General features: G+C 58.7%; 1 protein-coding gene across 3 annotated transcripts; it reads left to right on the top strand.

The window, feature by feature from the left end:
* The first annotated feature begins 907 nt into the window (after window positions 1-907).
* Window positions 908-25,818, top strand: PSEN2 (presenilin 2). Of its 3 annotated transcripts, none has more exons than XM_016157461.2 (11): window positions 908-992; window positions 10,597-10,757; window positions 12,734-12,948; window positions 13,574-13,715; window positions 15,495-15,562; window positions 16,182-16,402; window positions 16,983-17,081; window positions 19,431-19,514; window positions 19,900-20,001; window positions 23,800-23,918; window positions 25,098-25,818. In XM_016157461.2, exons 2-11 carry the CDS (start codon window positions 10,617-10,619, stop codon window positions 25,251-25,253), a joined length of 1,347 nt encoding a protein of 448 aa, XP_016012947.1. In that variant the 5' UTR covers window positions 908-992; window positions 10,597-10,616; the 3' UTR covers window positions 25,254-25,818. The 3 variants fall into 3 exon arrangements, with proteins under 3 accessions (XP_016012947.1, XP_016012948.1, XP_016012949.1); XM_016157462.2 differs by lacking the exon at window positions 908-992 and adding an exon at window positions 3,110-6,281; XM_016157463.2 differs by lacking the exon at window positions 908-992 and having other exon boundaries at window positions 19,903-20,001.
* The last annotated feature ends 43 nt before the right edge of the window (window positions 25,819-25,861 follow it).

The following is a 25,861-nucleotide window of genomic DNA, read 5'->3' as shown; positions in this document are numbered from 1 at the left end:
TATTTTTCAGCCATTAAAAGGAAGGAAGTGCTAATACATGCCAGCATGTAGATCAATCTTGAAAACATTATGCTAAGTGAAAGAAGCCAGACACAAAAGTTCATGTATTGTATTATTTCCATTTATGTGCAATATCCCAAATAGGTAAATCCATAGGATAGAAGTGAATGTAGTTGCCTGGAGTGGGGGGTGGGGGGTGAGGGGAAAGAGGAAGAGAAGAAACTGTTTAATGGGTAGGTTTTATTTTGGGGTGACGGCAATGCTTTGGAACTAGATAAAGGTGTCTGGGATTGCACAATTCTGTGAACATTGAACGGTTCACTTCAAAATGGTTAGTTTTATGTTATGTGAATTTCACCTTAATTTTTTTAAAAAGTGAAGCTACTCGGAAATGTCAAATTGTTGACAATCTCCACTCACCCCAGGGAACCCCAAATCTTGGAATCACAACTCTTTAGGCCAACTCTCTGGTCTTCGGTAGCAAGTTCATCCTGTTCAATGTTATCCAGAGTTCCCTGCGGTTCTGAAGCTCCAGAAAACAGAAGGAAAATTCTCGTGATGCTAGCTCACCCGAGGCCAGGACTGCTCCCATAAAGTGAGTAAACCCTTCCTTGAGGGTGCATGGGGGGTGAGGGGGATGTGAAAGGCTCTAAAACGACAAGAAATGAGACCTGTCACCAAGTAAATGCGCTACCGTCCCATGGTGCTGCCAGGCCACCGTCAGGTTAATGTCAGTGCCCTGTCCCTAGTGCTGACCTCCCGGGGGCATGATATGCGCCAGGCCAGGCACCCCCGACGCGCCTAACCCCTCCTGCGCGCCAGGGCTCCAGCTGCCGAGCCACTAGGGCGGGGGCACGTGGTGTCGCCGACGGGGCGGGGCCTGCGCCAGGGGCGGGGCCGGGGCGGGGCCGGGGCGGGGCCTGCGCCAGCGCCGGTCCCGCCGGGCGCCGGGCCACCCGCGTAAACAGTGCCAGAGCGCCGGGGCTGAGCAGGTGAGCTGGCGGGCGGGCGGGCGAGGCCGGGCACGCGCGGCCCGGGGCCAGGCACCTGCCGCACGGAGGGCCCGGGGTGGAGCCGCGACCCGTGGGCCGCGTCCTGCCCTCCGCGCGCCCCTCGCCGCAGCCGCTCGCGGCCCCTTCGCCAGTTCCGGGGCTGCGGCCCCTGCGCGCGCCGCGGTCCCGGCCTGTGCGGCCGGCGCGGGGGCGGGAGACGCGAGGGCTCGGGATAGCCACGAGCGCGGCCGGCCGGGAGCTCGAGGGCGTGGAGGGAGCGCGGGGAGCGGCCCCCGGGCCTCCGGCCTGCAGCCGGGCTGTGTCCTAGCGGCCCGAGCCCCAGTCGGCGGTGGGCGCGGTGCGAGCTGTTACGGGGCCAGGGCATTTAAAGGAGCAGGGCACGTGGGGATCGAGGGCGTGTGGACAGGGACGTTTGTTTTCCTCTCCTAGCCGGGATCTCGGCGCCCAGTCTGGTCGGCCTGTGGCACCCGGCCCTGGGCACAGCTTTGCAGAGGCAGGAGGGGAGACGTGGGCGAAGAACTGAACCGTAGGTCAAGGCCTGGAGCAAGGGAGATTTCGTGATCAGCGGTTGCTGGGCTGTTTTATCAGGCATTTACAGCTGTGGGGAGTCACCCAGGATCAAGCTTTGGAGCGGAAGGAACCTGAAACAGTAGATAGTCCCCAGCTCAAATTTTATCCATGAAGAAATTTAGCTCTCAGAGCTAAAGTGACATTGTCCAAGGTCGCCCAGGTAGGATGTAACATCAAGCTTAGGACCCATTGTCTTGATCTCTAGTTCTGCTATCCAGCCTTGGGACCAGACCTCAGCCCTTTGGCAGTTGGGTGAAATGCTCCTGTTGACTTAATGGATAATTTTGAGATATGAGGTGTTGATTGGTGGACCAACTGCATCCCCATTTACAGGTGAAAAACCTGAGAGGTATCCAATCTAGAGCATTTGCAGAGCCAGCTTAACTCAGAATTGACAGCCTATGCTGAGAGTAACTTGATCAGAACAGACCCCGGCTTTTGGTATAGATACCCCAGATGTCTGCATAGTTCATGCTGTAGACACCTGAGGCTCCAAGGCCTTCGGCCAAGACTGTTAGCAGTAATTAAAGGCTCTGGATAAGCTGGTTCAGGTGTGTGAGCCTCAGGTTCTCTTCTGTGTGAATGTGGCTGTGTGGGAGTGTTTTGGGGCCCAGCTGGTGAAGGGGCCAGGGATCCTGGCTCCAGCTCAGAGTTGCAGCATCAGCCACCCCTCAGGCGGGCAGGCTGTCCGGGTTCATGTCTTGGGTGCATGAGGGGGCATTTAGGGCAAGGGCTGGAACGGGCCTTGGAGAAATGTTGCTACAGAGTAGGATGGATGCTGTTTAAGGTTTTCAGGGAAAGTTCTATATCGTTTGATGTTGAAGTCACCTATGCAGCAGGTCGAGTCTTATTTGGTGCATGTATCAGAGATGAATGTCCTGTTCCTGCCTATTTGAGAAGGAAGAGGACAAAGAGCCACTCAGATGAGCCTGGAGGCTCAGTGCAGGTTGTCATGCCTGTCACACCCCCGACGGCTGCTCACAGCCCCACAGCATACACAGGGTTTGCCAATAAGAGTTTCCCACCTACCTTGGCCTCTAAATTATTGATGACATAACATGTTATGTCATACTAATGATATATTGATGACGCATCATGGCATGTTATAGTGACATAACATACCTTACTTCATCAGTTTGTCATATGTAATAAGAAACCGTTTTATACAGCGTTTATCACAGTTTTCTTAAGAGCTTCAATCCCACGACAGTAGCCATGATTTTCACCCTTCTGCGAAGGGGAAGCCGAGGTTCAGGGAGTAAAGCAGCTTGTACTGCTGTGTGGCTTTGGTGACTGGGCACCCGGCTTTGATCCCACCTGGCAGCGTCGTCTTAATCTTTTGAGTCTTTGTGCGGGACGTTGCGCACCTTCACCCCCGACCCGCGTCCCTGCCGTACTTCCCAGGGCATGTCTGCGTGGTCCCCTGACTGCCTGACAAACCAAAACCTAGATTAAAAATACACGCACACACACGTGCATATTTTTTTCTTTTCTTTTTTTCTTTCTTTCTTTTTTTTTTTTTAAAGAAACCAGAGCAGTGAACGGCCCCGTCATGTTCTTACTGAAGACGTCTTTGGCTGGTTTTCAGCTGTTGCTTTGACTTTAGGACACTGTGTAAGTCGGGATTGTCAAGACGACAAATGTACTGCAAGTGTTTCCACCTGTTCCCGGACTCCCGCAGCTGGGGGCGGGTCTGGGGGAAGGAACGTTCCGGCTGCTGCGAGGCAGGCACGTCCTCCAGGCTGCCACTGGCCAGGGCCTGGAGGTTCCCCGCGCCTTGAGCTGGCAGTGTGGACTTTAGGCTTGATGTCATCCGTGTTGGCCTTCAGGCCTGGAGGTGGTGAGGGGGCCTTGTCAACATCCGAGGAAAGAGTGATTTCAAGTCAGTCCTCAGGGAAGGCCAGCTGTCGGGGAGGGAGATCAGTTTTGTCCAGCCTCCTCATCGCCTGGGAGGATGGGTCACTCGTTAGTCTGCCAAAGTGTGGTCTTCTGGAGGACCGGAGTTAAAATCGAAAGGGTCGCTCACCTTTCTGCTGTACCTGAAGCAACAACTTTCTGACTTTTTAAAAATAAAAGTAATACATGTTCATTCTAGAAAATTCAGGCAATAGTTTTTTAAAAGTCGTCCATTATCCCTCAGCCCAGCCATAACCACTGTTAACATACATTTTCTTGTAGCACTTCATGGACATCCATATATGCACAAATCTGCTAAAATATTAGAGGTGGGAAACTGGAGATGAAGTTTTGTGTGCTGTGTTTTCCGTTACTATTCTGCCTTCAAAATCGTCCCTTCATTGAGTATCCTTGGAAAACCAGGCTTGATTGGGGTGTAGACCGGTACCTCACCAATGCCACGGAGAAGCAGTGCCTGACTCCCGGCTCACGCCCACCCGTGGCCACTCCCCACCCCTGTGCCATGCTTATGTTGGAGCCACCACCCCCTCTGCCCCCAGGTGGGACACTAATAGCAGAGGGAGGGCAGAGTGCGCCCCCAGGCTGGAGCTGTGGGGTGGGGCGACAGGAGAAAGACTATTGAGTTTTTAAGGTGGCGGGTAGTTGGGTATTTGTATTTCACTGACTTCTCATCTGTGTTTTGGAGAAGCTGGGAATTAGAGAAAAGCAACAGACTTGCCCATTCAAAAGGCATGTGCCTTGTGTGGATGTGTGCCCAGAGAGCCCATGTGTGTGCTGCCCGCGTGATGATGGCCCCGGGCCACCAGGGCACGTGACCTTCACAGGTTCTTTGCGTGGGCAGGAAGAGCCCCTTGGTTGGCAGGTTGGACACCTCAATTGTAACTGTGGCTTTTGGTCTTGAGCTTTTAACTGATGGATTCCTTTTATCCCTCTGGGGCTCAGTTTCCTTAACTATAAAATAGGGTGCTGACTAGGTGGGCTTTAGGGTCCTTGCCAACTCTGACTTCGGTCCTGTGGACGTGCCCTTTGTTCACGGAGCCAGAGTGGCTTGGGCTGGGTGGAAACAGGCTGTCTCCTGAGGGCCTGGGTGAGGTGTGACCTGATGCCCTCAAGTGTCTGGCGGTGTAGCAGATCCTGACTCTGCAGGAGGGACTTCAGCAGGCCTGTTATTCCCTTACTGTGTCCCTCTCAGTCTTTCATCTAAATGACAACTACCCTTTATTGCTAGGCAGTTTGCATATTAACTCTGGTCTTCACAGTCCTTTTGCAAGGTTCGCCTCTTCTGCTTTTTCCAGAAGAGGAAATGGGCCACGTGAAGTTAAATAAATTGTCTGAGGCCATGAGGCCAGGGTGATTGGAACCACGTCAGTCTCCAAAGCTTCAGCGTTTGACCACTGGAAAAAAAAAAAAAAGTTTTTCTGGGCCCGATTCCGAGGCGACGTGTTGAGGGCACGGTCTGTGTCACTGCCTTCACGGCTTCCCTCTGACACTTCCCCACATCGTCCCTTCTTCAGGACCCTTCAGGAAATCTGCCTGGGTCCTGGATGCTCTGAGAAGGAAAGGGCGGATGGGGTAGTTCTAGAGCCTGGTCAGGTTTAGGAGGCCCCATCGGGGTGCCCTGGGGTTCTGCTCCGGGAGGGTGGAACAGTTCTTCAGAGTCTCCCTGTGGGATTCAGGTCCCCACGCTGGCTGAGGCCACCACCCTGAGCTGGGGAGAACTATCTAAAAACAGATGTGCATCAGGGTATGGGCTCAGGTACATGGACAGGTGCAGGTAGGTCAGCCGGGGCCAAATACACGCTCAGGTGTCTGGGGAGACAGGCAGATCCAGGGGGCTGTGACATTTCTAAGGGAGTTTCCTCTCCTTAGCAAACACTCCCCTAGTACAGATAACTGGGAAATTCCGGGAGCCATGGGAAGCGCTCTGCTGCAGCCCTGTGACCATAGAAAGTGGCCTATTTAAAACCAACGCCACCCTCTGAGAGTGAGGGAGGGTTGTTGAGTTAGGCATGCTGCAAACAAAAAGAAAAAAACAAAGTATCGAGTATCAGACCTTTCTCTGCAGCCCGCAGTGTTTGTGGTAAGTGCATTAACTCCCCATTTGCTTTTGGAGAAGCAATTTCCATCTTTTTCCACGAGGCATTCGTGTTGACTGTGTTCATTTTAAAATCTCATTGGCCTTACATTTTAAGGTCAAAAGCCTTATATTTCTCTGAAACGAAAAGAAGGTCAAGGAAACTGGGTCACCGGGTTTCCATAATGATGGCAGGAACCGCTGGCGCCAGCAGATTCTCTGGGTCAGAGTCCCTTGGTTTGGCTACTTCAGCGTTTTGGTCCCGTTCTGCCGATCGCTGGGAGTGCGCACTGCCTTCTTCGGAGGGACGTTCGATTTCGCATCCTTGTCCGAGGCAGCTGTCAGCCACCGCGCTTTGTCCTGGGGTGGGTTTCCAGAACAGCGTCGTCTCGTGCGCTGGACACCCCCTGTCCCCCCGCCAGCCCCTCCGCATCTTCCTGCCGCTCCCTCAGAGAACGGAGCTCTGCTCGCTCCGTGGTGGCCAGATGAGACCTAGCGGCAGGAGCTCCCCCTCCCCGCCCCCACCTGCCCGTGAGTCAGCCTCCCTCGGGAGTTTGTGACGTCACCGCTGCTCCGATGTGGACACACATCTAGCCAGGGAGGTTGTTTATCTGCACGGATTCGGGTGGCGATTTTCCCCTCCCAGGATTTCAGAGCTCTGTCAGAAGGGACACAGCCCGGCCGCTCTGTCCTCCTCCAGGGGCCAGGTAATACGAGGGGCTGGAGAAGACGTGAGGCGGCTTCAGGGGTTCATCTGGTCCCCCGGGCCAGTGGGAGGGGATGCGGGAGAGAGAGGAGTGGAAGAAAACCTGTCTAAACGTTGATGGTCATTATTTCCCTTTTAAAGGATTAATAGCTTTAAAAAAACTACAGATGCAATCCATGTTTATTATAGAAGCTTTGAGAAATGCAGAGATACATAAAGTAAAAATCACCCAGAATCTCACCATTTAAAGATAACCTACTTTAATGTTTTGTATTTCTTGCCAGTCCTTGATGTACATTAATTTTCTAAGAAAATTCAGGTGATCATGTGTGCAAAGTTTTACATCTAATTTAACGGACCTGTATTTGTTTCATGTTAAGTAGTTTTTGAAATCAGACTCTTGGTGGTCATATAATAAACCCTGTTAGGTGTTTGTCATAGGACAGAGTCAGGCAGTTCAGTCATTTTTAATTTATTTATTTTTTACAATTATAAATAACTACAAGGAATATATTTTTATGTAAGTTTTTGATTATTAGGACAAATTCTGAAGAGTAGCATTTCAGGATCAAAAGGCATGCATGTTTTAAAGCTTCTGGGTGCTCCTGCCTTCAGAGAGGCAGGTCCCGTCTGTACCAGGGGTGTTTGAGCCCCAGCTTTTCTACACCCTCCTCCTCAGTGTGGGCTTGGGGGCTTCTCCAAGCCTGAGAGCCGCTTGTCCTTCCGACTTTCGTAGTCTAGAGGATTCTGCCTCCCTAGTCGCCCTCTGAGCAGATCCGGAGTATTCAGGGGAAAGGACCGTTCTTCTTCCACTCCCGCATTCAGGGAGCAAGCAGTGTGGGGCAGACGGGGTGCTGGGGGGTGGGCGGTGGGCGAGGCGCCCTGTCCAGGCAGCAGGGAGGTGGACTGTAACTGAGGGCCCTGGCTGGGCATCCAATTCCCCGGTCTGGGGAGCCTCAGGAAAGGCCTGACAGCAGCCCGAGACTCACCTGGGGACTCTCAGAATGCACGTCCCCGGGCATCTGCATCTTAAGCAAGCAGCGTAGCCTAATGTCCGAGTGCACGGAACCTGACCCCGAGGTCGGAGGGTCACTTGGAACCTATCGCCTTTTAAACCCGTGCCCTCCTCTGTAAGGTGGGGAAACATGGCAGCTCCTGGCTCGTAGGGTGGCTGTGTTCAGTGCATAGCGAGGGCTCCACAGGTGGCATTCTGCCACCGCCCCCTCGGGGGGCCGGGGCTGCCTAGGGGATCCAGCCTCTCCTGCGGTGCCAGGAGCTCCACGAGGCTCCGGAGCGTGGGGTTCGGTAGCGCCCTTGCCTGGACAGCCAGGACCGGCCCCTCCCTGTTGCCCCTTCGCCGTGCCCTGCCTTTCGGGGGGTCTGGGGCTCAGCTTCGGGAAAGGCTTCAGAGGAATTTTTAAAACTGCGACGAGGGATGGAATCCGCTCGGGGATTGTTTGTTTTCTGGGGAGGAGGCCTTCTGGGAATTGCACCTGGCGGGTGACAGGCGCGGTTTGTGGTTTTCTGACGTTTTCTCCCGTGCGGTTCCACGCGGAAGGGGCACCGTCCTCCTTGACGCTCACTCTCCCCCGGCGCCTTCAGGCGCACTTTGGGGGCGGGGGGCAGAAATGCTTCCCAAAGGAACGTCTTGCGAGCTTCTGCAGACTGGCGGAGGAAGTGGGAGTTGGAGGGGCGCGCACCCCTGCTCGATCCTGGGCCCCCCGCTTTCCCGTCCCCACCCTCCTGTAGCGCTCTTTCTCCTTTTAAGAAACATTTCTGCCCCCTGTTTGTCCACGTCCACCATGCTTCGCTATTTGGGAGTCTGGGAGACGAGGCAGCCAGGTGCTGCAGCCGTTGAGGCTCCGAAGGGCGAGCTTCCCTCTGCCCTCGGGGGGCTGCAGATCCAGCCCCTCCAAGCACCTCGAAGGTGGAGCACAGGCCTGGAAGATCGTAACTGCGCTATGAATTCGCACCTAAGCCACACTGACAGCTGGAAACAGGATTAGGAGAGCCGCCAGGAGTTAGTTCCACGTCCCGTCTAAGGCTCTGCTCCAGAGGGAACGTCATTCAGGCGAACCCGATGGTGGGAAGATTCGGCCGTGTGTTTGTTTTGGATGCCCCACTTGTTGAGAAGGAATGAGCGGAACCGTGGGTCCCGCCGATTCAGGATTTACGTAGGGGACCCAGCCTCCCAAGGAGGACTTTCTCCTCCTGGATCTCCCCTGGGTGGGTTCTTTATCACAGGTGAAGGCGCTCCAGCTAAAAACTTCTCAAGGTCTCAGTTTGTTGGGGCTACAAAGCTGTGGCCCCCCCATTGGGCTTGACTCTGCTGGTTGGTTAGACCTTGCTGGTTCCAGGGTCTGGCCTGCCTGGGGCCCTGGCCGAGCCCAGTCTTAGGGGGATCCCAATGGAGAGGGGGCGGCCCACACCCCGCCTGGAAGATGCTGCCGGGCCGGCGTCAGCTGTCGCGAAGTTCGCCCTGTTCACAGCCCTCTTCTGTTCAGACAGCTTCGCTGGTTCCCTCTGCTGGGTCCGGCTCTCGCTCCCTGGTCAGGTGCCCACGCGCCTGCCTGGGGCCCACCCCCCCCCTCCTCCTGCATCTCCCCTGACTGCCTCCCGGGTTCCCACACTTCAGACACATCGTCTCGCCTTGTCCTGTGAGAGTCGCCCCGTTAGGCGGCCCCTTCCACACATTCAGTTACGAGGTTTCCAGATACCGTTCGTGTCCCTCTTCCTCCTTGAGACCTGGGGCCTCTAATCTGAACGCCAGAAGCGGGGTCCTCAGCACCCCGTCCCCCCGGCCGTCCCCTCACCTCGCTTCCTGCCACGGTCGCTCCCGTGCTTGTCTCATCCGTCCTAAACCCAGGGGAGTGTGTTCATTTTGAAACCCCTGTGAGCTGGACAGAGAGCCCTCTGTCACGGGCCCAAGGCCGCGAGGTGGACCAGAAGCGGGCTCTGTCGTGTGCCTGTGGCTGGGGGATGGAGTCGAAGTCCGTCAGGGATAATTCAGGCCCCGGCCCTGAGCGCTGTCTTCAGAGTGGCAGCCGCGGACCCTGCTGGGGTGAGCAGAGGCTGACTGGGTGGAAGAAACCCGCTGGCTTCATTTGAGAATCATAGATCCCTGGGGGCCGGGGGTGACCAGTTTGGAGACGGACTTTGAGCAGAGGGCAGACCCGGCCATCTGCCCCGAGGAGCATGAAGCTCGGCCTGACCGTTTCTAGGGAGCAGTGATGGGAGAGGCTGTCCTGCCCAGGACGTCGACAGGACAGTCAGATCCGGCAGGGGTTGTCCGAAGCTCCTCCCAGCCCCTGTGGGCAGCTTCTGCAGGGCGCTGCTGTGTGCGCACACCGCTCAGGACGGCGTGGCGGCCTTGGGGACAGGCCCCCTCCTGTGTGGTCCCCTCAACCTCAGTCTTCCCGTGGGTCCTGCCTCAGTTATACTTTTCTACCACACGCACACGCACACACACACACACACACGCACACACACGCCACATGTGGTCCCATGGCTTCCGTGGCTTTGGTGGCCATTTCTAAACTCGACTCTCATCTCCCTCCCCTGCACCCCAGACCCTCGGCCGCCCCCAGAAGCCTCTCCCTTTTAACCCACAGACACAGCTTCCTGGATCAAACCCAGCCTTCCTGAGACGTTCTCCCCCGCCTCCCCCCTCTCCCGCCTCCCCCCTCCCCTGCCTCGCGCTGTGCCTGGCCTCCCCTGGACTCTGTCCTTCGTGTCATCGCCCACATTCGGTCCTGTCTGTTTACCCCCCGCCTTCTGGCCCCTCACCGCCTTTGGGGGGGTCACCGTCCCTTCTTCTTACTCCTCTTTTAGTTGGTGCAGACCGATATTTGCAAACATCTGTCTGTCACGCTCCTTGGGGGACGCTCTGTGCCATCATAACGAGGCACGGGGACATCTTCACGCCTGCACAGCCCCGCCCCACAGGGCAAAACTATTTTTTACTCATCTTCATATCCCCAGAGCACAGCACAGTAGTTGGTGCACTATAGGTGCTCAGCCAATGTTTGTTGATCGAATGAATGAGCGTGCTGACTGACAGTTTGGAGTGGCCCTGACTTTTCCAGGTGGGTGGTTTGCCTGTGGCATGGATCACCGGAGGCCAGTCGCCCTCAGGGCCTCTACCACCTCAGACCTGACCGTTGTTTTACAGCAGTCGTTTGACACGGCTCCCTGGGGGTCGTTGTGTCTTAGGACTTGTGTCAGGGCTTAAAGCCTCCCCTGGCCGTCCCTTCAGCCCCCTGCCGCCTTCGCCTCGCAGGGAAGTGGAACAAGGTCCCCTGTGCTCCTTCCCGCAGGTGCTTCCCACGGCAGGGCCATGTTCACGTTCATGGCCTCTGACAGTGAGGAGGAAGTGTGCGACGAGCGGACCTCCCTGATGTCGGCCGAGAGCCCCACGCCGCGCGCCTGCCCGGAAGGCGGGCAGGTCCCGGAGGACAGGGACAGTGCCGCCCAGCGGGTAGGTCCCCGCCAGCGGGCTGAGGCCTCGAAACAGGCCCCCGGGTTCCCATAATGGGTGGAAAGCAGACATTCCCTGGTCCGGGGGGAGCGAAGTGGGGATTGGCAGAAGGGTGGGCGGGCGCCACGGCGGGTCCTGCGTCTTCGTGGTAGACTCTGCACGTGCAGGGCCTGTCGCAGGTCAGCTGTGCCCGGGCCGACTGGCTCCCCACCCAGCCCCTGCCCCGTCCCGGAGCGGGACTGTGAGAGTGAGTTTGGTGCCGGGACAGGGACACGGGTGCAGGGGCCGAGCAGGAGAGCCGGAGGGCACCTTCGTGGGAGGTGGCAGGCGCGCATGCGCGGTTCGCCTCGGACTTCTGCGCTAAGGATGTGACTTAGTCCATTCCGGCCGCCGTAACAGAGACAGGCTGGGCGGCTCGTCAGCAGCAGGAGTCTATTTCTCATTGTTCTGGAAGCAGGAAGTCCAAGATCCAGTTGCCAGCAGATACGGCGTCTGGCGAGGGCCTGCTTCCTGGTCCGGAGGCAGCGGTCTCTGTCCTCGCATGGCAGAAAGAGCATGTCCCTTTGATAAGGCGCTCACCCCATTCCTGAGGGCTCCACCTTCATGACCTAATCACCTCCCAAGGGTCCCACCACCTAACACCATCGTGGTGCGGGTGAGGTTTCAACCTGCGAGTTTTGGGGGGACACAGACATTCAGTCCATAGCAGGAGGGGTGAGCCACGCTGTGATCTTATCTCTGCAGCGCTCAGGGCCGGAGATTATCACACTATGAATTGGGGGTGTGCTTGGGAAAGCCACCTGGCCCGGCAGGCTCCCTCCCCATCAGAGCAAAACAGTATCCGAATTTGCCTATATCCTAGTCTTCATTTTGCCCAGGATAGTATTTAAAAACCTGTCCATGTGGATTTTTTTCCTTCCAGCCAGCCTTAACCCCCCTTGCTGGAATTCGAGCTCATTTCTTCTGTCTTTCTCTGTGCTCCGAGCAGGATTTCACCAGGTCAGAGCTACTGTGCAGCCACCTCTTAGACATTTCTTGCTTGTTTCTTCATCTTCAATCTCCTGTAGTGTTCGTGTATTTCAGTCGTTTTAATTCCTGTTCATTAACAGCTTTTTTGCCTTCTCAGTCGAGCCTCTAGATGGGCGTTCTCTGCAAAGCAGGGGTACTGAAGCTATAGCCATTTTTGATTTCAGCTTCATTTGGCTTTGTCTTTGGCTGTCAGTGTAATTACCAAGGCAGCGAATGACCCCGAATTGCCACAGTTCAAAACAGAAAGCCTTGCAGGTCCGTTCGTGCCCGCACCTGGCAGGCGTCCGGCCCCCTCCTTCGCGGCTCGCTCACCGTGCGCTCCCGACTTCCCGTAGCCCGGATCCTCCCAGGTGCTCGATGCCCGGTTAGCCTCTCTGGTTCGGAGGTGCGAATTTTACATGCTTGATTTTGAGGGGCAAAAATTTCAAAGTAATTTCTTCCTCTACAAATTCCCAGCATCTTATTTACAACCAAAGAGAGTCTCTGAGTGTGCTGACCATTCCAGTTTGTTATTTGTCACCCCAAAGTCTCTACTCTCTGGTTTCTCCCTGTCACCTGGCCTGTCTCCTCCCGAATCAGTATGGCCATGGGAACAGAGCTGAGTGACGTCCCGAGTCCTTGTGCTGAGGGAGGAGAGAGCTCTTCAGACGGGCTCCAAGCCCGTTAGCCACTCGGTCGCGGGCCTTCAGACGCCCCCTTTGCTGGCCGCCGTGGCCTCCCGTCCTGCATCCGTGGTGGTTGGTACCGACTCTAAAGCTCTGGTTGTCCTCACAAACTTTTCAAGGGTTCTGGAATTTTCAGCACTCCCACATCTGCACTACAGCCCACAGACTGGTTCTCACCTCTGCACAGTGGCATTCAGACTTCTCGTTTACCGTTCTGCAACGTTGGTAGGCCACCCTGGGGCGGGGGACATTCTGTGGCCCTCACAGTGTGGCTTCCCACAGAGGAGCCAGGACAGCGAGGAGGACCACGAGGAGGATGCCGACCGCTACATCTGCAGTGGGGTCCCCGGGCGACCGCCGGGCCTGGAGGAGGAGCTGACTCTCAAGTACGGGGCGAAGCACGTGATCATGCTGTTTGTGCCTGTCACGCTGTGCATGGTCGTGGTGGTGGCTACTATCAAGTCCGTGCGCTTCTACACGGAGAAGAACGGACAGCTGTGAGTTGGGGGCTGGGCAGGGAGGGGAGCGGGGCTGGGTCGGGGGCCGCGGCCTCCACTGGCCGCCGCAGCTGCGGCTCCACGCCAGCGGCAGTGGGCGCAGGGTCGAAGCGTCTACACCCGGTCCGTCCGCTGCCTGGGCACACTCCTGGCCTCCCCACCTCCGTGTCCTCCTCTGTATAATGGGTTCGATAACGTTCCTGGGAGCATTAAGTGAGTTGGTCTGTATACAGCTCCTAGAGCAGAGGCTGCCGCATGCTGCCTCCGGACGCTGGTCTCGCTGCAGAAGGCGCGCTCTCGCCAAACAGCGCTGAGCCCCGCGTTCCGAGCACCAGGTCCTGGCACAGCTGTGCCGTCTGTCACAACGCGACTGCGATCGGGTCACTCCCCCCGGTCGCTCCCCCTGTGCCGTCTGTCACAGCGTGACTGCGATCGGGTCTCTCCCCCTGGCCCACTGCCGCACCGGGCTCAGTCACAGGCCGAGGTCAGGCCCAGGAGACAGGTGGCGGGGGGCAGGGCAGGGCCTCACGCGCCCAGGCCGCTGTGCCCAGGGCACCGCCACCCGCGGTCCGTCAGGCGGGGCCGCACGGCAGGCAGGAAGTGGACACCTCGCCTTCCCCCTCAGCATCTACACGCCATTCACCGAGGACACGCCCTCGGTGGGCCAGCGCCTCCTCAACTCCGTGCTCAACACCCTCATCATGATCAGCGTCATCGTGGTCATGACCATCTTCCTGGTTGTGCTCTACAAGTACCGCTGCTACAAGGTGAGCCCGGCCCTGCCCGCCGCCCGCCCGCCCGCCCCGCGCTGCCTCTCATGCAGCAGCCATTGGCTTTAAAAAAAAGTCAGAGTTCCTTTTTTCTGCAAAGTGGACTCTGATTTTTATTCCTTGGTCTACTTCACTCCTGCCTCCTACCACACATTACCCAATGCTTTTGTCTTTGAAACTTACACATAATCCCACTCATCAAGTTCCTCATTGCCGTGTTCAGAGTGTCACTTCTCAGATTCAGAGTTAATTTTATTTTGCTTCTCCTTCTGAAGAAGTGAGATGTTCTATTTTAGGCTCCCTTTACCCAATACTTCCCCTCCAAGTTTATTTTTATTTTTCCATTTCCCTTTTGGCCGGGGATGTACAGATGCTGTGCCGGGCTCTTCCAGTGCTGGGGGACAGTTGGGTGGCCCCTTGTGGCTGCGGAGTGGCCCCAGCCGGCGGCAGAGACATGGAGTCCCACCTGGCCCAAAACACGTGCATCGTCTGTTTCCAGAGATGCTGTGAGCTTTAAGACATGGGTTCTAGGCTTTTCTCCCGAGGAGGGTTTTGAGGCCCCAAGGACTGAGAGGAAGTTAAATTGGGCATTACCTGACAACTGTTCACATGCGGACATGCGTATCACTTTGTGTTGAGGCTGTCACCATCTATGGAATAGGTAGAGAGAGCCAAGCGCCGTCTCACCGTGGGCGACCGTGGGGTGAGGGCTGGGAGAGGCTGTCAGGAAGTGTCTGGAAGCCGAATCCGATTCATAACTACCCGTGTAAGGAAGCAGGGTTTTGGATTGGGGCGGAGAGGACGGCGGGCGGTGGGAAGCTGGGTAGAGAGCCGACTGTCTGGAGCAGAGGACACAGCGCAGACGGAAGACAGCTCGGAGCACGGAGGCTGTAGGAGCCCGCACTGCCGTGGTTGGCAGGTGTCAGGTGGCCAGTCCTAGGGACCACTCGGAGGCAGCTCAGCCATCCATCCACTCAGTCGGGTTTACTTGTACGTTCCACGACACTCAGGCAGTGACGGTGGCCTCCAGCGGCAGGGGTGGCTGGGATGAAGGGGTCAGCACATCCCAAAGGTAGCCAAGGCCGCTCTTTCCCTGCTGGGAGGTCAGGTCCCCCCGAGGTCCCTAGTGGCCTGAACTGGGTATGTCCTCAGAGGGGACGCTGGAAGGAGGGACCCCACCGTTCCACTGGTGGCTGGCTAAGGGACCGGCTTGGGCTCCGCCCCACCCTCATCCCTGACGCCCCCGTGTTTGGCCCAGAGGACAGGAGCGTGTGTTTCTGTTCAGAAGAAGCTCCTGCAGGAGCCTGTCCTAAGCACTCTGTCTGCATTAGCCCCCAATGAATCTCTCCTGCCGTTTTTTCCTTCCTAGCCCTTATCACCACCTGATGAGATGGCTATGTGTGCATCGTCTGCCCGCCCTCGCACTGGAATGCAGCACACGTGGGCGGGAGCTCTGCCAGCTTCACCCCCAGAGCCCAGAACGTGCCAGGCACGTCGGGGACACCCAGCGCAGCCTCTCTCATGAGCGAGCGGGGTCCGGGCGCTTAGCACTGAGGGAGCGTCATCTCCTTCACACGCTTGCTGAGTGACCTCGAGGCCCTCCCTGGATTCCCGCGGCCTCCTTATCTGTGAAACAGTCGCCTCGTGGCCCCCCACGTGGTCACGAAGGAGCCTGACGAGGGTTCGCAGGCTCGGGCGTCAGTCGCACGAACCTGGGGGCCTTGAGAGCTGGGCGTTGGGGCGGCACACGGTCATTCTGCGTGTTTCCTTGTCTAGTTTATCCACGGTTGGCTGATCATGTCCTCTCTGATGCTGCTGTTCCTCTTCACCTATATCTACCTCGGGTGAGTGGCAGCTGGTGAGCTGAGGGGTCCTCGGGGACCCCCCCCCACACACACACAGCATGAGCGGATGTGAAGAACCCGGCTGGGAAGGGTTCCTGTAGGGCTCTGCCCACTCCCGCAGGCCACTGCGTCGAGAGCTTAGGCCTTCTTGACACAGGGCGGTGGGCTCCACGGTGGGCCACATCTGGTCCCTAACGTAAATAAGCGGAGCCATCATGGCGGAGGCTCCCTCTGAACCCAAGGAGGGTAGAGACTTCTCAGAACTTAATGTTAGAATCTTTGGGCTGGGCCTGGATACTTCCTAGTTTATGGAGAAAGGGATCTCTGTTGCCCTTGATTTGGGATAGCAGCCTGACCCAGGGACCCGAAGACCATGGGGCCAGGAGAACCTTCTCTTCGAGTGTGTGGCCAACCCCGGGGTGAGGTGTCGGTTTACGCCCCACCGTGTTCCACGACCCATTTCAGGGGGTTGGTTGTATGTCACGCGGAAATGGAGAAAGGTAGGGAAAACCCAGACTGGGGCTTAGTGGTCGAGGAGCAGGGGGCGTTGAACTGCGTCGGGATCTGACCTGTGCGCTGAGTCCCCTGGGCCCTGCCGGGCTCAACTGTGGTCCTGCAGGGAAGTGCTCAAGACCTACAACGTGGCCATGGACTACCCGACCCTGTTCCTGACCGTCTGGAACTTCGGGGCGGTGGGCATGGTGTGCATCCACTGGAAGGGGCCCCTGGTGCTGCAGCAGGCCTACCTCATCATGATCAGCGCTCTCATGGCCTTGGTGTTCATCAAGTACCTCCCGGAGTGGTCCGCGTGGGTCATCCTGGGCGCCATCTCTGTGTACGGTAGGTGGGCGCAGGGCGGGCTGTGAGCCTGGTGTTGGACGGTGGGCAGCGTCCGGGCCCAAGTCCTTGTCGCCACACACGTGTGTCGGGTCCCGAAAGGTCCCGTTCCTCCCCTCTGAGAGGTTCGCCTCGTCAAGCACATGAGGTCCTGTAGACGGGTGCCCGTTGCCATGGTCACTGATAACAGCAAATGTTTATTGAGCACTCACACTCAGTTACCGGGCACAATGCCTACAGACAACGAGCATGCAAAGTGTTAGCTGCCGTTTAATTAGCGTTTCTTCCATTTTAGGGGTAAGGAATTTGGGGCCCAGAGAAGTGGGGACGTCAGGCCCCTCCCCTTCCTCTCTGCAGTGGGCTCTCTTAGACCGCGCTCTGGCCTCCAGCCAGTGGACACTCTGTGGCTGGAAACCGTCGGCTGGGTACTGGGGCGGCAGGACGCATTCCGAGAGCCTCACCCTGGGACTCTGGGACGCGTGTGTCCCCTGCACGCTGGCGTTAGAGGGCTGGCTCCTCCCTCTGGGTCTGCTTGGGAATAAATGTCTTTTTAAACCCGCCAAGGACGTCTTTGTTTCCCCAGACCTCGTGGCCGTGCTGTGCCCCAAGGGGCCGCTGAGAATGCTGGTGGAGACGGCCCAGGAGAGAAACGAGCCCATCTTCCCTGCGCTGATATACTCATGTGAGTGGCCCCCGCGCCGCCTCCGACCTGCGGTCAGAAGGCACCGGAGGGCAGCCGGGAGCGGCTTCCTGTCGCCTAGGAGATGGCGACCCTTTTCCTAACCACAGGGAGGGCACGGCTCGGTGACCCCCGGAGGGGCTCCACCTTCTGGAGGTGGCAGTGGCTGTGTCTTGATGTCTCACAGGACGAAGCTTGGGAGGGCAGAGCGGGCAGGGGGCCCCGCGGCTTCGTTCCATCCAGCCTCCGGGTACAGACTGCGCCCCCTCAGCCCTCCACGCTCCTGGGAAGGGACTGCGCAGAGGGGCCCTTCAGGGCAGGGGTCTTGGGGCGCAGGGCGCGCCTGCCTTTCCCGAGCTTCCTCCGCAGCTGCGGGGCTGCGTGGAGGCCGCTGGGCTCGGCCGGGACGCAGGGCTTTGGGTTTCTGCATGCGTGTTCAGCAGACGTGTGCCGGGTCCCACTTCGTGGCGGGTGCTGTGCTGGATGTTGGGGGTGCAGCAGCGGGCGAGGCCCCGGAGCTTTTTCACAGAGAGCGAGCCTGAGTCTCGGGCTCGGCTGTGCGCAGGGCGCCCTGGGACCCCGTTTATTGAACAGCCGCAGGGTGCTGGCCGATCTCCGACAGGTGAAGAATTGCGTGGGGACCGTCGGCCCTGTGGCCCGGCAGGGTGGACGCACGCCCGGGCGCGTTCTGTGGGTGGGCAGGGCCCGCGTGCGGGAGGACCGAGTCGCCGCCTGGATGTCCCTTCGCCGTGTCCATGCTCCGTCGGAGCTGCCGGTCTGGAATGGGAGGCGGGCAGTGACTGGAGAGATAGCTGCATAAGTCGGGGCGCGCGTGCTCTCTAGGAGCGTAAAGACCTCAGGGAGGTGGGGAGGCTGCTGTTCTGCATGAGGGGGTCGCGTAGAGGCGTCTGACCAGAGACCTCCCTGCCTCAGGAAAGCCGGGGACGGGATCCCGTCAGAAGGGACCGCAGCGCGTGCAGAGGCCTGAGACAGGCCCGGGCCTGGCTGCTCAGGGAGTGCCCCGAGGCCGGGCGGGAGGGACGCAGCGGGGAGGGGCCACGGTCCAGGTCGCGGCTGTGGCGAGGGCTTGGCTCTTACTCCTGAGTGACATGGGACGCCACTGGAAGGTTTCGAACTGACCTGCAGGTCTCTGAGTAGAGAATAAAATCTGCGGAGGACGGGCGAGGAAGCAGGAGCTGGTTTGGGAGGCCGGCTGCGGGCCAGGAGGGAGGGGCCGTGGCTGGATTTGGGAGATATTTTGGAGGCAGAATCAGCGAGGTTAGCCGATGGTCGTGATGGTCGTGATGGTCGCGATGCGCGTTGTGAGAGAGTCGAGGCTGATGTCAGTGGTTTGGGCCTGAGCATCGAAAAGGACGGGACGGCCACTTCCGGGGAGGCGGCAGGCGGCGGGGCAGGCGGCGGGGCAGGCGGCGGGGCAGGCGGAGGGCGTCGTTAAGCGCGCCGGGGCGCAGGGTTTGAGATGTCCGCTGGGCGAGAGAGAGAGAGAGAGAGAGAGAGAGAGAGAGAGAGAACGAACACAGGTCGTGCCACACGACACAGCAGCCCCGAGCCCGGGCCCGCACCCCAGAGAGCGGAAAGCGGGTCTCGAACGTGTCCTTACACCCTTAGAGGTTCGCAGCAGCATCATTCACGATGGGGAGGAGCTGGGAACGACCCAGGGCTCTGTCGGAAGGTGGACGGATGCATAAATTGTGGCATCTACACACAGTGGAATGGCTTTCAGTCTTAAAAAGGAAGGAAATTCTGACACATGCTGCAGCGTGGACGAATCCCGAGGACGTCATGCTGAGTGCATTAGGCCAGCCACAAAAAGATAAATGCTGTGTGGTTCCACTTGTGTGAGGCACCTAGAGTAGTCGAACTGAGAGAGACGGGGGGGAATGGTGGTTGCCAGGGCCTGGGGCGGGTGGGAGGCGGGGCAGGGGGCGTAGAGTGTCAGCATTGCAAAATGACGGGGTTCTGGAGACCTATTTCACAGCAACGTGAATGTACGTAGCACTACTTAACTGCACACTTGAGAGTGGTTGAGATGGTACATTTCATGTTACCTGTTTTTGACCACAATGAAACAAAAACACAATGAGTTCACCACACTTCGCTGACGTTATCGTTGCTGCCCGTTCCGTGATGAGGCGGAAGAGGCCCGGAGGAGGCGTCGTCTGCCCGCACCTGGTCAGCGCATCGCGACGCTTCCTCCAGCGGCGTCCTGGCCACGAGGCGCGAGCAGATACCGGGGGCCGAGGCGTCCGGACGCAGACTCTGCCCAGCTGCCTCTCGGGCCCGGGGCGGTCATCGCCCTGCCTGAGGCCTGGCCCTTTCCTCCTTCCCTAGCCGCCATGGTGTGGACGGTGGGCATGGCCAAGCTGGACCCCTCGTCTCAGGGAGCCCTTCAGCTCCCCTACAACCCGGAGATGGGTGAGTGTCAGAGCTGAGAGCATCTCATCGCTGGGCGCAGCTCCTCACCTGCGTCCAGCTCCGCCCGGCCCGGCCTCACCTCTCGGGGGGTCACGAGGCCTGGAGGAGCCGGAGTGAACACTGACCCTCCTGGGATCTTGGGGACTGCATGAGGGCGGGACTTTGATCTTCCCCTCGACCCCATTTCTCTTCCTTTCCTGTCCTTGTTCCGTGCAGTGGAGAACCTGTCTGTCTGTCAGGGCCGGCGGGTGAGGGTACGGAAGCCCTGAGCTCAAGCTTCGTGCCCTGTCGCTCAGAGAACGGCCTGACTGGGCTTTCGTCTCTCTCCCTTGTCCTCCCCTCCCCCCATGGTGATGACGGTTGCCTCCTGTTGCCGGATGCCCAGAAGAAGACTCCTATGACAGTTTTGGGGAGCCCTCGTACCCTGAAGTCTTTGAACCCTCCCTGCCCGGCTACCCAGGGGAGGAGCTGGAGGAAGAGGAGGAAAGTAAGGTGCCCGTGTCCAGATGGTCCGCGTGGGCCCGGGGGTGGGAGCGGAGGGTGCAGGTGGGGACCCCTGGGGTCCAGGTCGGGGAGGGCATGAGGGAGAAGGCCCTTCTGCGTCAGAGACGGTTACGTGAAAATCAAGGGGAAACCTGCAAAGGGAAGGGCCCGTCGACAGGCCATGGGGACCGTCGCATTCAGGCTAAACCACGTGTCTAACAGCATCGTCAAGCACCAGCGGGGTGCCCGCCCTGTGCTGGGGGGCGCCTGGCTCTGGGGGACCACATCCGACAGATGTGGACGCTGCTCGTGCACACGCCGTGAGCCAGGGAACCCTGCGGAGGAGGATGTGGCACGGAGCTCTCGACCTGGTCTTAGGGGGTCAGAGGGAGTTACCCGAGGAAGCGACTTCTGAGCCGAGCTCCAGAGGTCGAGCCACAGCAGTAGCTAGGAGAGGGGGAGAGGGGGACGCACAGGTGGGGGGAAGGGTGCCCCTTTCCGGCTGAGGGGGCAGTAGGCGCAGAGACCATGAGGCAGAGGGCTTAGAGGAAGTGAGGGCAGGATGCTGGGAAGGTCGGCGCTGGGGCTGGAGGCAGGCAGGGGTCTGAGGGGCCTTCCAGATCAAAATGGGATTCTAGTCTGTGTCCCACGAGCACTGGGGGCCATCGGGGTTTGGGGTCGTGTGGGAGGGAGGGCACGATCAGGAGGGGGCAGAGGATTCCATCCTGACGCTTGCGCTCGAGTGGCCTCTAGAATGTCCCATCGTAGCAGTCGGGGATGCGAGCTGTGGGCTCTGGACTCGGAGGGCAGGCTCGGCGGGCAGGTCAGCCGCTAACAGCACCGCCCCACCTGGAGGCTGACAGAGGGCTGTGGAGCATGGGGCGGGGGCAGGGGTGGGGTGGCGGCTTCCCCAGGAGACGCCCATGTGGCTGGGGAGACAGGAAGAGCTGGTGCGGAACACAGTCTCGAAGGCGCACCCGGAGGTGTTCTGAGATGGTTATGGTCCCAGGGGGATTCACATAGTCCTTCCGTCAGCCCACAGTTATGGATCGGGTGGCACGTGGGAGCAGGGGCCTCTACCCTCCTGAGGTTCCTCCTGGGAGCAGCCCAGGCGGGGAGAGGTGAGGTATAAAGTGGTGAGAGGCAGGTGTGTGGAAGAAGGTAAGTTGGAGGTGGGCCTTGAAGGGCGGCTTGGCGGTCACCCAGCAGACAGGCTGGTGGGCGGCACTCACCACCCAGAGTCAGCACAGACCCCACAGGTTCAAGGGGTCAGTCTAAGGACACCCTCACTGCACACACCAGCCACAAGCTCTGGGGCTTTCCAGGCCACTTACACATCTGACAAACAGGCTATAAATCTTGGGGTTCCCACCGCCCTTGTAGGTTTGATAATTCTTTGGGATGATTCGCAACTCAGGTAAGCACGACACAAGTATAGTTTTATTATAAAGGATGCAAATCAGGACCAGCCAAAGGAAGAGTCACACAGGCGAGGTCTGGGAGGGTCCCGGACACAAAGCCCTTGTGCCCTATCCCTGTGGAATCAGGGTACACCCCTGTAAGAAAAGAGAATTTTTATGATTTATTTGAGCCACACTGACTGGCTCATGGGGACAAGGTAACCGTGAGGAGGTCTGACATTTCAAAGGTATGTTACCTTAGATGCGAAAAGGTGATAGGCTCACTTACAGTAAAAACTGACCTTGGTCAAGGAAGCTACAGGCCTGGGACGTGACTGCCCGCCATGACCTTAAACTTTTAGTTAGGAATTTTTATGTTCAGACCGTCCAAGGTGGTTACTTTTGGGGTCTGAGCTTGTAGGGCCCGCCATACAGGCCTCCCCTGAGCTGGGCCCCTTTCTCACCCTCCCCGTACCCCCACACAGGATATGTTCATTGAACCTCAGTGTCCACAGTTTTTATTGGAGTTTCAGGGGCCCCAGTTGATTAAATTTCTGCTCACAGGACCGAACTTCATCTCCAGGCCGTCTCTCCTCCCCGGAGGTCTGCCTTGCACGGAGTCCCAACCCCTTTATCACATGGTTGGTCTTTCTGGGGACAAACTCCGCCCTGATCCTCTCATTTGCATAAACTCAGCTGTGGTCCAAGGGGCTCCTGAATAACGCAGACCCTTTTATTCCCTGGGCAATTCCAAGGTTTAGTTCCCCCCCCCCCCCCGCTGCCCCTCTCCTCAACCAGGAACGAGGGACAAAGGTCAGTGATATTCTTTATCATACAGCAGCATTGGTGATGGTGCGGACGGCAGGGAAGGGAGCTTCAGGAAGCGCCAGGGCCGTTTGGTGGCCCCGTGTGGGGCATGGCTGGGAGCAGCTGGGGAGGGCCGGACCTTAAGGGTTGCCCCACTCGTGGAGGAGCTCAGTGAAATGAGCAGAGCCACAGGGCCGGCTTCGGGCAGCAGGCCAGGAGCGGGCAGAGCCACCGCCCACAGGGCGCTGGCAGGTCCTGGCAGGGGCCGGCGGGGAGGTGAGCAGGCAGATGCGGGGGTCTGCAGGACGTCCAGACGGGGACGGCAGGAGACACCTGGAGGGGAGCGGCACTCAGGACGGAGGTCAGGGTTTGAGACCCTCGCTGACATCATCAGCGTATATGCACTGTCAAAACTGGGCCCCAGGAAGGGGACCCAGGGAAGGTGCAGGCTCAGAACCTGGGGTTGACACGTGTGAGGTAAAGGGAAGGGCCTGTGGAGGACCCCGGGGACTAGCCAGAGGACAAGGCGCTGAGACAGGCAAGCAGTGGGAGGGCCACAGTGTCCACCGGGGCCGTGCGCTGGCCTTGCCCGAGCACCCTAGTTGGGGGACCTGGGCCTGGTGCCTCTAGGTCTCTGAAGAGGCTAAGAGGTGAGCACAGAGTTCTTTTGAAAAGGAATGGACTGAAAAAGAAGAGAGAAGGGAGGGGAGAGAGCAAGCGAGAGCCGGAAATGAGCAGCGGGCAGTAGTGAGAGCGCACGCGGCCAGGACAGCCCTCAGCCCGGGTCCGGGACCCGCCCGGGAAGCAGCGGCCAAAGCGAGGAGGCCGGCATCGGAGCGGGTCTGGCAGAGGAAGGGCAGATGGGGACAGGTGCTGCCTTGACCAGGAAGAGGGACGTCTCTCGTTTGGAGCCTGGAAGGGGCGGGGCGGGGTGGGGAGTCGGGGGGGGGGGGGGACGACCATTTCCTTGATGCAGGCCTGCTCGATTCCGATTTATTATATACGCATTTGTTGTCTACAGTGACCAGAATCATCCTATGATCGAGCATCCAGGGGCAGTTGTACTGAGGGAAACAAACATGCAAGCATTGTGGAAGCCTCATTTACTTTTCAGTAAAGCTAATTACAAACGTGTTTACTTACCTTTAAGGGGAAAGGGTCTCCAGGGGACCCCTAGGTGTTGCAAGTAGTGAGATTAAGTTTCCTAAAAAATACTTGTAATTCAAACGAAGCGCTGAGTTGACAGCCTCCCGCCAACCCCAGACGATGCATTTTATTTGCTGTTTTCTTGATTAAGTGCCAAGGACCAGTTTTACCTGAGTTATCAAACGTGCCAGCTTTTCACAACCCAGTCGCAAGTCGCCCAGTCCCGGAGTCCCCTCCCATTTCCCGCTAGTTGCTGTGTTTCTGAGGCAGCCAGTCCTTGTCCCAGAGTCCGGGCGAGGTGGGCTGAGTGAGGTGCTACCCCGTCTTGGCCCCCTGAGGGCCCCTGCATTCTGCCCCTTGGATCCCCGGCTGTTTGGCTGGCGTCTGCCTCCCCTGCCGCTGCCTCTTGGGGCTGCTAAGACCGGTTCGCTCTCTGTTCCTCACCACAGGGGGCGTGAAGCTGGGCCTTGGAGATTTCATCTTCTACAGCGTGCTGGTGGGCAAGGCAGCGGCCACGGGCAGCGGGGACTGGAACACCACCCTGGCCTGCTTCGTGGCCATCCTCATCGTGAGTGGGTGGGGCTCAGGGTCCCAGGGGAGTGTTCAGATGCTGTCACCCCTGGGAAGGCAGTAGTGGTGGGGGCTGGGTGGGCTCGCCAAGGCCCTCAGGGTGAGACCGAGGTTTACAGGAGGTTCCGGGGGTCGGTAAGGCGCAGGGACAGCACGGGGTGGGGGCGCCTGGGGTTCTGGCATGCACGCCGGGGCGGCAGGGGCTTAGCTCTCTGTGCCCGTGTCTCGACACGTGTGAGGCGGGGGTCAGCGCATGAGATTTATGGAGGAGGAAGTAGGGCAGGGGCCGTGCCTGTGGCCGCAGCACTCACGAGTGACAAGCCGTGATCTGAACTCGGGCCCTGGGCTGGGTGTGTCGCCTCCAAGCCACCCAGGCAGCACGGGGTCTCCTGGGGCTTGGGGGGGGGGTCTCATCACTTTGAGCCCCGGCAATGGAATTTGGAGGCCCCTGTATTCACTTCATGCATCCAGATGCACGTCGCGGGGGAAATGTCCTGGCGACTGCATCTCGGAGGCGGAGGCTCCCAGTGGCCCATGCTCAGGCGCCCCGGGGTGGCGCGCGGCACGCGGAGACTGAGGCTTCAGTCCTTCGGGGATTTCCTGTCTGCCCCCAGTGCGTGTCACCGATGGGTGGAGGCCCCCGGGCTCCTCTCCATCTGACTCTCTGACCTAAAGCCCTGCTCTCCCCAGCCGTAGGACAGGGACTCTGTCCCCCGTCCGCACCCTGGACCACTGCCTGCGTCAGCCGAAGCAGGGGCAGGATGGGCGGCCACTGTGCCTGCTCCGGGGGGCGGGGCCACGTGGCAGCTTTGGTTCCCGGGGTGGCAGCTGCCGAGACTGGCACTTGTCAAACCCGCCGTACATACATCTCCTCTGAGGGAAGGCGCGCCGCCGTCAGGTGGGGCTTGTCCCTGCCGTAGCCCGAGCTCAGGGGCATGTGGTGGAGGCAGCGCTGCTCTGGGAGTGGGGGGCCCCGCTTTCCGGTCCGACCTTAACTTCAGGGAGTTTTGGAGGAGGTGAGACCTCCTGCCCTCGGCCCCCCTCGCAGAGCAGTCGGGGACGAGGGCTCTTGTCCGACGAGACCTCGACAGGCTCCTGAGCCCCCGGAGACCAGGCCGCCACTAACTGCCGCCCTCTCCCGCCCCCCCCCACCTTGTCCTCCCCTCACGCCATGCAGGGCTTGTGCCTGACCCTCCTGCTGCTCGCCGTGTTCAAGAAGGCGCTGCCCGCCCTGCCCATCTCCATCACGTTCGGGCTCATCTTCTACTTCTCCACGGACAACCTGGTGCGGCCCTTCATGGACACGCTGGCCTCTCATCAGCTCTACATCTGAAGGGCCGCGGGCACCTGCGACTGGACACAGTCCTGTAGTCTCACACTCTAGTGCCATATGTTTTTAAGACTTTTCTTTCCTAAAAAAAAAAAAAAAAAAAAATGAGGATAAAAAAGCATCGTGTTTACTTCGTGGAGAGGAAGGACTAGCTTTTGGGGGCTGGTCCCTCGGTCACCAGACCGTGGCTCACCCCTTCGTGACCGCCTGCTTCACCTGCGGGAAACCCAGGAAGTCGGCCCAGATGAGCCGAGGAAGGGTCTGCGACATGGGGCGGGGAGAAGGGCGCCTGGTCACAGCCTCGTAGCCCGGAATGTCCCAAAGGCCAAATGAAGGGAGCCGTGGGCGTATGACGAGCCAGAGTTCGTGCCGGGGACGGCACCGAGCACCTGGCCACTCTGGCTGGAGAAGAAAAGCCAGTTTTCTCTGCAGAACGTTCCCAATGCTTTGTCTGTGATGTCGTCGTTATTTTATTACCTTTAGAAACCGAGTCCTATTCTTGTTAACGGCAGTTCCTGCTGGGAAGTGGCTTAACATAGATGTCAATAAACAGATGAATCCAGTCGGAGTCTCGCCGGGCGTTTGGTCTGTGTGGTGGCGTTGGGCCCTCT

The sequence above is a fragment of the Rousettus aegyptiacus genome, unplaced genomic scaffold (assembly GCF_014176215.1).
Source record: "Rousettus aegyptiacus isolate mRouAeg1 unplaced genomic scaffold, mRouAeg1.p scaffold_m13_p_18, whole genome shotgun sequence".
Taxonomy (NCBI): domain Eukaryota; kingdom Metazoa; phylum Chordata; class Mammalia; order Chiroptera; family Pteropodidae; genus Rousettus; species Rousettus aegyptiacus.
The sequence above is the reverse complement of the archived record's forward strand: the minus strand, read 5'-3'. Positions and strand labels throughout refer to the sequence as shown.